Source organism: Heterodontus francisci, chromosome 22 (assembly GCF_036365525.1).
Source record: "Heterodontus francisci isolate sHetFra1 chromosome 22, sHetFra1.hap1, whole genome shotgun sequence".
Lineage (NCBI taxonomy): Eukaryota > Metazoa > Chordata > Chondrichthyes > Heterodontiformes > Heterodontidae > Heterodontus > Heterodontus francisci.
Genome location: NC_090392.1, coordinates 81,559,398 through 81,569,858, shown reverse-complemented (window position 1 = coordinate 81,569,858; position 10,461 = coordinate 81,559,398). Strand labels below are relative to the sequence as shown.

General features: G+C 48.2%; 1 protein-coding gene across 2 annotated transcripts in view; it reads left to right on the top strand.

Annotated features, from left to right (window-relative positions):
- Positions 1 to 347: 347 nt before the first annotated feature.
- The window catches only part of LOC137381490 (ubiquitin carboxyl-terminal hydrolase 2-like), a 147,511-nt gene continuing 137,397 nt past the window's right edge, over positions 348 to 10,461 (top strand). The window contains exon 1 of one of the 2 annotated variants that reach the window (XM_068054168.1): positions 348 to 457. Coding sequence is in view for 1 of the 2 variants with exons in the window: in XM_068054167.1 (XP_067910268.1) it covers positions 3,157 to 3,256 (100 nt within the window). In the remaining variant the exon portion in view is untranslated. Of the gene's footprint in view, positions 458 to 3,141; positions 3,257 to 10,461 lie in introns of those variants that run through there. The other variant, XM_068054167.1, reaches the window with a different exon arrangement.

Below are 10,461 nucleotides of genomic sequence, written 5' to 3'. Positions count from 1 at the left end.
GAGGGTATGTTTTCGGGGTGTTCACAGTGGGGGAGGGGTATGTTCTCGGGGTGTTCACAGTGGGGGAGGGTATGTTCTCGGGGAGTTCACAGTGGGGGGGGCGGTATGTTCTGAGGGTGTTCACAGTGGGGGGCATGTGTTCTCGGGGAGTTCACAGTGGGGGGGCGTGTGTTTTTGGGGAGTTCACAGTGGGGGAGGGTATGTTTTCGGGGTGTCCACATTGGGGGGGGGTATGTTCTGGGGGTGTTCACAGTGGGGGAGGGTATGTTCTCGGGGAGTTCACAGTGGGGGAGGGGGGTATGTTCTCGGGGTGCTCAAGTTTGAAGAGTTCTTTGTTCCATTTTTAGATTCCTGGGACCTTCGCCTCTCCACGTGGAACCAGGCATGGAGTAAACCAAACAAAACATCACCAGGAGAGAGATTCCGATCCTGCGACTGTTGGGAATAACCTCAGCAGGTAATGCTGGGTTCCGGAGCACACTGTGTCACTCACTAGTGAAAGAAAGACTTGCATTTCTATTGCGCCTTCCACATTCTCAGGACATTCCAAAGTGCTTTGCAGCCCAGGAAGTATTTCTGAAATGTAGTCACTGTTGTAATGTAGGAAACATAGCAGCCAGCTTGATAATGGCCAGATAATCAGTATTAGTAATGCTGGCTGAGGGATAAATATTGACCAGGACACTAGGGAGAACCCCTGAGCTTTGAATAATGCCATGGGATCTTCTATATCCACCTGAGAGGCGTTTAAGCCTGTCAGTAATTTCTACCAGATCTATCACTGCTCGCAAGGACCATCGATCCCACTTAACACAGTCAGCTTCTCCCTGCTCGATGGTCCCCATACACACAGCTAATATTTCCCAGTTACAGGTGCAGTGGAAGTAACACAGGAACAGGAGGAAGCCATTCAATTAGATCTTAGCTGTTCTGTTCCCCACTCCATCTGCCTTTGCTCATATCCTTTACTGGCCTTACATAAGAACTTAAGAAATAGGAGCAGGAATAGGCCATTCAGCCCATCGAGGCTGCTCTACTATTCAGTAAGTTCATGGCCAATTTCTGACCTCAACCCCAGTTTCCAACCCAATCCCCATATTCCTTGATTCCTTTCAAGTCCAAAACATCGATCTCTGGCTTGAATGTACTCAACGATGGCTTAGCAACAGTTCTATGGGGTAGAGAATTCCAGAGAGTCTCTGACTGAAAAAAAACTTTCCTCATCTCAATCCTAAATGGCCAAGCCCTTATCCTGAGAGTATGGCCCCTAGTTCTAAACTCTCCAGCCGGGTGGGGGGAACAGTCTCTCAGCATTTATCCTTTCAAGGCTTCTAAGAATTTTATATGTTTCAATGAGATCACCTCATTCTTTTAAACTCTAGGGAATATAGATCCAGTCTACTCAATTTTTCCTCATAGGACAACCCTCTCATTCCAAGAATCAGTCTAGTGAACCTTCATTGCATCTCCTCTAAGGCAAGTAATGGGCGGCACAGTGGCGCAGTGGTTAGCACCGCAGCCTCACAGCTCCAGGAACCCGGGTTCAATTCTGGGTACTGCCTGTGTGGAGTTTGCAAGTTCTCCCTGTGTCTGCGTGGGTTTCCTCCGGGTGCTCCGGTTTCTTCCCACATGCCAAAGACTTGCAGGTTGATAGGTTAATTGGCCATTATAAATTGCCCCTAGTATAGGTAGGTGGTAGGGAAATATAGGGACAGGTGGGGATGTGGTAGGAATATGGAATTAGTGTAGCATTAGTATAAATGGGTGGTTGATGGTCGGCACAGACTCGGTGGGCTGAAGGGCCTGTTTCAGTGCTGTATCACTAAACTAAACTAAACTAAACAGTATATCCTTCCTTAGGTAAGGAAACCAAAACCTAACACAACTCTCCAGGTGTGGTCTGACCAATGCCCTGTACAATTGCAGCAAGACATCCTTACACTTATACTCCAACCCCCTTGCAATAAAGGCCAACATATCACTTGCCTTCCTAATTGCTTGCTGTACTTGCATGTTAACTCTGTATCTGTACAAGGACCTCACATCGCTCTGAACACCAACATTAATAGTTTCTCACCATTTTAAAAAGTATTCTGTTTTTCTATTCTTCATACCAAAGTGAATAATCTTACATTCCCTCACATTATACTCCATTTACCACCTTCTTGCCTTTTCACTTAACCTATCTCTCTTTGCAATGTCTTTATGTCCTCCTCACAGCTTACACAACAAAAATCTACGAGTCTCAGTCTCGAAAGCTCCAATTGCCCCCACCAGCCACAGCCTTTTAGGGTAGAGAATTTCAGATTTCTGCCTGGTTTTATCTGCAAATCCTGATATGCAGCTCTCTGTTCCTTCTTCCACTATTAATATAGTGAAAGTTTGAGAGCCCAAAACAGATCCCTGGGGAACACCAATGGTCACATTCCACCAATCAGAGTAGATACCCTTTTATGCCCACTCTCTAACACTGCAGAGCTGCAGATGGACGGTGTGAGCCTGCATCCCTTCAATATCACCCAACCCTTCACTAACAAAGCTGCCAGGCCTGTCCTCATCACATTGTGTTGGCAACTCCCAACAGGAGGAAATCAAGTATAGAAGGAAAAGAAAGTGACTCCTGATCTACAGGAACACCAACTGCCAGTTCCCCCTGTTCCCAATTCCAAATCACCATCCCGCTCCCCAGGAAACAACCCTCAAAGCTGTCTCACACTCTGGTCCTCTGGATCTATCCCTTGGCAAGAAGCCTCACGGCTGCTCCCACCTATGTTCAAATCAGATAGTGATCTCTTAAAACATTGCTCTTGCTGTGATGTGGACTCCAGTTGTGGATTTTGCTGCAGAGATTCTGGGGCTGTCCTGCAATGCATGCTTTCCCAGAAGCGGCTGCCTGGAGCTGTATTACAGACTGACAATATAAAGCACCCAAGCTGCGTGCAGAAATTTCCCTGGCAGCCTTGGCTTCTTGTGACTCACTTGCATTTAAAATGGTATTCTTTTTAGATGTTGTGGCCTGGGGACTAAATCAGAGGGTGTGTCTTTAAATGTAATTCCCCACCCAGCATATATACAGCAAGACTGTGACTTGTTTCTACAGCTCAGAAGCAGCTGAGGCCTTTAGACTAAGCAGAACCCTTAACTTGCCGTCAGACAATGATTGTAAATCCTCACGGCAGAACCCTCCATCCCACCGATCTCATTGGCTCTGGTTGGGCGGTTCTGGAACCCCCTAGGCTGCCTGCACTTTATAATGGTGAGCTACTCTTCTTTCCTTCGGCTTGGGGATAGGGATGCTCTGGGGGAGGTACTGTCCAATCACTCCCCGACTGCCAGTCACGGGAGAACTGGGCTTTTGGGGACATTTTACGATGTTAAAACGCTAATAGCTCTTGTATACAAGATTGTATTGACTTTAATATAGAAAATTAAGGGATGATCTAATCAAGGTGTTTAACATGATTGAAGGATTTGATGGGGTACATAAAGAGAAATAATTCCTCTGCTTGGGGGAGTCCAGCATGAGGGGGCATAACCTTAAAATTCGAGCCAGGCCATTCAGGGGTGATGTCAGGAAGCACTTCTTCACACAAAGGGGAGTGGAAATCTGGAACTCTCTTCCCCCCCGAAAAAGATGTTGAGGCTGGGGGTCAATTGAACATTTTGAAATTGAGTTTGATTTTTGTTGGGTAAAGGTCTTAAGAGATATGGAACCAAGGCAGATAGAGGGAGTTAAGATACAGATCAGCCATGAATCTGATTGAGTGGTGAATCAGGCGAAGGGGCTGAATGGCCTCCTGCTGTTCTTGTCTTCCTACAAATGCAAGTTGTTGTTGCTTTAAAGACTGGAGCAAGTGGGGGCAGGGGAATTTTGCAATGGAATTTGTGTTTTGAGTTTTGACCTTTAACCAAGTATAGAATGTGGTTGGAAATGGATCATGAATTCCATTCTAAGTGTTGTTTCATTATTGGTGAAAATTAATTGCACTGATGTTGAACGATCCACATCAGGAGACCAAAAAATGTGGAAAAGATTGACTTACTTGAAAAAAAAAACTTTTAGTGTCTGGTTTACAGTTTAAATATGTCCAGGCAGCACATCTGAAAAATAAACACTCGAGCCCAAAACTGAAGAAGTGGTGATGGAGTATTGGGAGCTTCTGACTCTATATTGGAATTGGAAAGTTTGATTGGGTGTTTTGAGAAAGTCATGGTGCAAGTTCATTATTCTGTGCTAGTTCCAAGGTCAGAGGGAGGTGCCTGGGATTTTGTCACCAATCCATGGCCACTTTGAGGCACTCGGCCTTGTGTCGCCTTTATCCAACCAAGTGCAGACAGCGACTGGAGACCGAGTATCCAGCTGTTGCCGAGTATCCAGCTGTTACCCCTGAAATGTCCCAGGGTTTACTGCCCACACCAACTGCCCTTGTCTATCATTGCATTCCTTATCAGGAAATGAAGGAAGAGGATAATTTTAGATTCACATTCCGTTCTGTGTTAAGATAGCTTAAGCCCATGTTAACTCTTTCCCATACTGGCAGCTGGGACTAATGTAAGCCAGAATTCCCAAGCAACAGCAGAGGCTGGTAGGAGCTGAAAACATGGGCCGATGGAGGTAGGAAAAGGGGGAGAGTTGGTCTTTGGGTGATATCACTGTTGTGGCTTGTGTTTGCCATCCGAGCACTGAGGATTGGATTCCTGTCTCTGGTACTCTGAGGGAAATCTATCTTGGTTAGGGACAGGGAATTTTCATCCAGCAGTATATTGTTTCTGCTGAAAAAGTTGTTAATGAACATCAAGGGTCAAAGATGGCGAAAGCTTTCTGTCTGTTCTCTTATTTCACGGCATGTGGGGTCTCAAAGACTATGAATTTAGAACAGTTCGGAGTTGGTGAGTTTATGAAGGATAAACTGAAGTTTGTGTGATGTAATTGTAAGCCTATTTATAGAGAAGGTCTTTATGATTTCATATAATTTCTTCAGAGGAGCAGCAACATGTATTTAAGTTTTAGTTTCGATTTAGTTTTGGTTTCTAACCCTTCCCTCCAGTTTGGATAATGGTATGACAGGGATTAATTCAGCAACAGATGCCTGTTTTCACTTGCTTGCTGCACGCTATCGTGCGGCTGGTCACTTTACCATAGGATGATTATATATATAACTTTGTAAATTTCAATAACTGAAATTGAATTTGAAGCAAGTTTAAATTGCAGCTTGTGATCTTTTAAAAATGTTACTAAATTGGTTTGTTTTTGTGCTGGTGTTGGGACAATTCCAGTTTCCTTTCATTTGTGATACAATGAGCTGAGTTAGTGTCTGATGATATTTTGATGCAGACGTGACGGTTTCAAGTTGAATCCCAAAGTCGATCGGTAGATAGCAAGATATCGGTGCTGGAAAATAGATCAGTTCCCATTTCAGGTACCAGTTGTCCCATCAAACACTCCCAGGACAGGTACAGCATGTGGGGTTAGATGCCTGTCTTTTACCGGGATCTATTCCGAGTCTGGAACATGGTCGCCTCCAGTCAGGGCGCTCCCCCGCCGGCAGAGGTGAGCGCCTCGGCTGTCCGGGCGGCTGACTCCGGGGATGGACCGGTGGGCGGAGGAGTAGCCAAAACCCCCGGGACGCCCCTCACTGCAGGTGGCGAGGGGGCTCGGGAGTGCGGAGCGCTCCTGGCCGAGCTGACCCCCCCTCGGCCGGAACTGCTCATCGGACCCAGGCCCCGAAACTCTCCTCGGGAGCCGGTCCCACACAACCCGAGCCGCCTCTTGGAAATGCCCTCCGTGCCATTCCAATCGGTGCGGAGGGGTTTCCTGTACGGGCTGCTCCTGCACACTCTCCACTTCCTCGCCCTCGTCAGCCGGCCGGACACGCCATGGCGGTCCGCATTGCCATCTGGCGGCGAGGGGAATCCCCAATGGAGGTCTCTCTACGTGGGAGTCTTCCCCCTTTACATCGGGGACCTGGGGTGGAGGGTGTTGCACAGGGCAGTCCCGTGCAATAGACTTTTAAGTAGGTTCACGGACTCACAGGCCGCCTGTACTTTCTGCGGCCTGGACGAGTCCGTGTTCCATGTATATATGGAGTGTGCGAGGTTGCAGCCCCTCTTTGAGTATTTGAAGGGGCTGCTCCTCAAGTTCTGGCTGCACTTCAGTCCCACGCTCCTGATCTTTGGGCACCCGGTGCGGAGGGGCATGGGCCGGGGGTTCCGTCCTCCCTGATTGCCTGCCCCTCTTCCGTGGTTACGTTCGCGCCCGGCTGTCGCTGGAGAAGGAGCATGCGGTGTCCGGCGGTACGCCTGAGGCCTTCCGCGACCGGTGGGCACCGCAGGGACTGGAGTGCATCGTCGACGCCGAGAATGGCATTTTAATTTGAGTTTTGTTTATTTCTGGTTTTAATAAAGTTATTTTAAAAATATAAATGTGTATATAAAGGGGGCCTGAGGAATAAAGGCCCCCGCGACATAAAAAATATAAAAGGGGCCTGGGGTATAAAGGCCAAAAAAAAAAAGATTTAAAAAAAAACGGGGTTAGATACAGAGTAAAGCTTCTTCTGTTCCAACTATATGCGTCACTCTTAACCTCAACTGCACTTTCCACACCAGCAGTGTTCTTGCCTCTTGGAGTGAGATGACCAATCTAGCATGAATTTCTGCCTAATGTTGTGTTATTGCTGTAGCCACTGCATGTGGTTTGTTTCTGCTTAGTCCATCTGGAACTCCATCAGGTGGCAGTGAGCCCATCTCCTTGCCGGGATTTGACTCCTGGTTGCAGGGATGAAAGGTTAATTCACTGTGCCACCCAAACCTTTAGGCTACTGGATTGTGGAGTTGTTAAATTGCTCACACTGCCACCATTAGGTGTGCTGTGTAAGGGATTCAGTGTTACATTTCATTCCTTTGAAAGAACATGTCACTCTGGATTTGTAGGTAGAATCACAAGCTCAGTATGGTGGAACCTGCTGAACCTGTTCCCACAGTTTGATCTGCAGAGAATCAGTGGGTAACACTCTCAACTCTGAGTCAGAAGGCCGTGTACTCAATCTCTGCACAAGGATTTGAGCACATAATCTAGGCTGATATACCTAGTGCAATACTGAGGGAGTGCTGCGGTGTCAGAGGGTAAGTACTGAGGGAGTGCTGCACTGTTGGAGGGTCAGTACTGAGGGAATGCTGCAGTGTCAGAGGGTCAGTACTGAGGGAATGCTGCAGTGTCAGAGGGTCAGTACTGAGGGAGCGCTGCAGTGTCAGACGGTCAGAACTGAGGGAATGCTGCAGTGTCAGAGGGTCACTACTGAGGGAATGCTGCAGTGTCAGAGGGTCAGTACTGAGGGAGCACTGCACTGTCGGAGGGTCAGTACTGAGGGAGCACTGCACTGTCGGAGGGTCAGTACTGAGGGAGTGCTGCACTGTCGGAGGGTCAGTACTGTGGGAGGGTCAGTACTGAGGGAGTGCTGCCCTGTTGGAGGGTCAGTACTGAGGGAGTGCTGCACTGTTGGAGGGTCAGTACTGAGAGAGTGCTGCACCGTTGGAGGGTCAGTACTGAGGGAGTGCTGCACTGTCGGAGGGTTAGTACTGAGGGAGTGCTGCACTGTCGGAGGGTTAGTACTGAGGGAGTGCTGCACTGTCAGAGGGTTAGTGCTGAGGGAGTGCTGCACTGTCAGAGGATTAGTGCTGAGGGAGTACTGCACTGTCAGAGGGTCAGTACTGAGGGAGTGCTGCACTGTCAGAGGGTTAGTGCTGAGGGAGTGCTGCACTGTCGGAGGGTCAGTACTGAGGGAGTGCTGCACTGTCGGAGGGTTAGTACTGAGAGAGTGCTGCACTGTTGGAGGGTCAGTACTGAGGGAGTGCTGCACTGTCGGAGGGTTAGTACTGAGGGAGTGCTGCACTGTCAGAGGGTTAGTGCTGATGGAGTGCTGCATTGTCGGAGGTGCCAACTTTTGGTTGAGATGTTAAATGGAGACCCTATCAGACCGCTCAAGTGAATGTATAAAATCCCTGGGTTTGTTTTCTCAAGTGCCATCATTTCACCTGTAACCAATGGCACCAAGAGATTAACTGGTCATTCCTTTCATGTGGTACGTTGGTAGTATGTTGGTAGTATGTTGGTAGTGTGCTTATGTTACTGAACTAGTAATTTGGAGAATATGATGCAAAATTTGAATTCAGCTTGAAAAAGAAATCTGGTAATATAAAGAGAGTCTCAGTAAAAGCAACGATGAAACTGTCCAATGATTGTAAAAACCTATCTGGTTCAGTAATGCCCTTTAGGGAAGGAAACCTGCTGTCCTTACCTAGTCTGGGCTTGTATATGACTCTAGTCTGACACCAACATGGTTGTCTCTTTACTGTATGACTGGGCCTTACCAGTAACACATCTGGAGGGTTAAAAAGAAAACTGTTATGGGATCATGCTGTGCACAAATCGGCTTCTGTGTTTTGCCTACAAAACCACAGTGACTTCAGAAGTGATTGTTTGATTGTGAAGCTCATTGGGACATTCTGAGGACATGAAAGGCACCATATAAATACAAATTTGCTGTTTAATGTGTACAGTCTGTGTGGATTCCTCCACACTGCCGTTACCTTCTCTGGTGTTTCCTTTCTCTCACCCACTTCCCTCTGCTTGTACAAAGTGACTTTCCCTGCTTCACTGGCAGTGGTTGTCTCTGTGCAGCAGGATGTCAGTTTGTTATTACAATCCTTGTCGGCAGCATTTAAAGAGTTAATGTTCGGAACTTGGATGTAAGAAAATAGTGAGAGATTTAGGTGCTGTAAGTGGACCTACTGTATACGATCTATTTAAAACCCTGGCTGCTCCACTTAGATCATGAGAGATGCAAATGGCATCTTTTCTTCAGTGCTGGAACATATCATTTTGAAAACAAATTCCCACAAGGTTCAGTTTTGTATTTACAGGCTGTGACTGTAACTCGCTTTGAATTGTGAGGCAATCCAGTTCACTCTTGACAAAGTGGAAACCACCCCAGTTACACACAAGACTACAGTCAATTCGAGCAGCAACTGATAGCTGCAGTTAGATCAGGTTTATCACAACCTAAGGTGGGGGTGGGGGGAGCTGGATTGAATGATGGTGCTGAGAAGGGAGTGGTAATTGGGGGAGAGGAGTGGGGGGAATGGAGGAGGGAAGCTGGGAGTTGGGGGGAGAATGGGGGAGAGGAGTGGGGGGAATGGAGGAGGGAAGCTGGGGGTTGGGGGGAGAATGGGGGAGAGGAGTGGGGGGAATGGAGGAGGGAAGCCGGGGGTTGGGGGGAGAATGGGGGAGAGGAGTGGGGGGAATGGAAGAGGGGAGCCGGGGGCTGGGGGGAGAATGGAGGAGAGGAGTGGGGGGAGGGAATGGAGGAGGGAAGCCGGGGGTTGGGGGGAGAATGGGGGAGAGGAGTGGGGGGAATGGAGGAGGGAAGCTGGGGGTTGGGGGGAGAATGGGGGAGAGGAGTGGGGGGAATGGAAGAGGGGAGCCGGGGGCTGGGGGGAGAATGGAGGAGAGGAGTGGGGGGAATGGAGGAGGGAAGCTGGGGGTTGGGGGGAGAATGGGGGAGAGGAGCAGGGGGTATGGAGGAGGGGAGCTGGGGGGTGGAGGGGAAACGGGGAAGGGGAGTGGGTGGGAATGGTCTGAGGCTGAGCTTCCACCATCCCAAGAGGTGGAGGTGTTGAGACCGAGGGATCGCCAGATGCATCGCAATCCCTCTAGTCATGGGGAAATTGGCGTCCAGGTTGCCAGGGGTCCAGATTTTGTTCCGGGACCTGGGGTAAAAGTCCGTTCATCCCACTTGTGTGTCTCATGGGGTTGATCAGTAATTAAGGTTTTTGATCAATTTTCATCAGCAGGATGTTGTCCAGTCACAAACCCTTCCCAGATTCCAACCATCATCAAAGCACCAGAAAGCAGATGGAATTTGACTGGAAACTGTTCACAAGTATTTAACATTTAAAAAAAAAAGTTCTACTTATTTTTGCTTCTGGTGCCTTGGTCTCTTGACCCTAGTAATCTATCTAAGCAAGGCTTTCAGGATCATCTAGCTTGTGGAAGACTTATTTGGAACTTCTGCTGCAGTGCAGGCCCTTCCCTCAGCATCTGTTGTACTTCAAGACTGGAGTTAAAGAAAGACCTACATTTCTATAGCACCTTTCACAACCTCAGGACATCCCAAAGCACCTTACAGCCAATTTGAACTGTATCACTGTTGTAATGCAGGAAAGGCGGCAGCCAATTTGCGCACAGCAAGCTCCCACAACAGCAATGTGAACATGACCAGATAATCTGTTTCAGTGATGTTGGTTGAGGATAAGTATTGGCCAGGACACTGGCGAGAACTCTCCTGCTCTTCTTCAAAATAGCGTCATGGGATCTATTATGTCCACCTGACAGTGCAAATGGGGCCTTGGTTTTAACATCTTATCCAAAGGACAGTGCCTCTGATAATGCAGCACTCCTTCAGT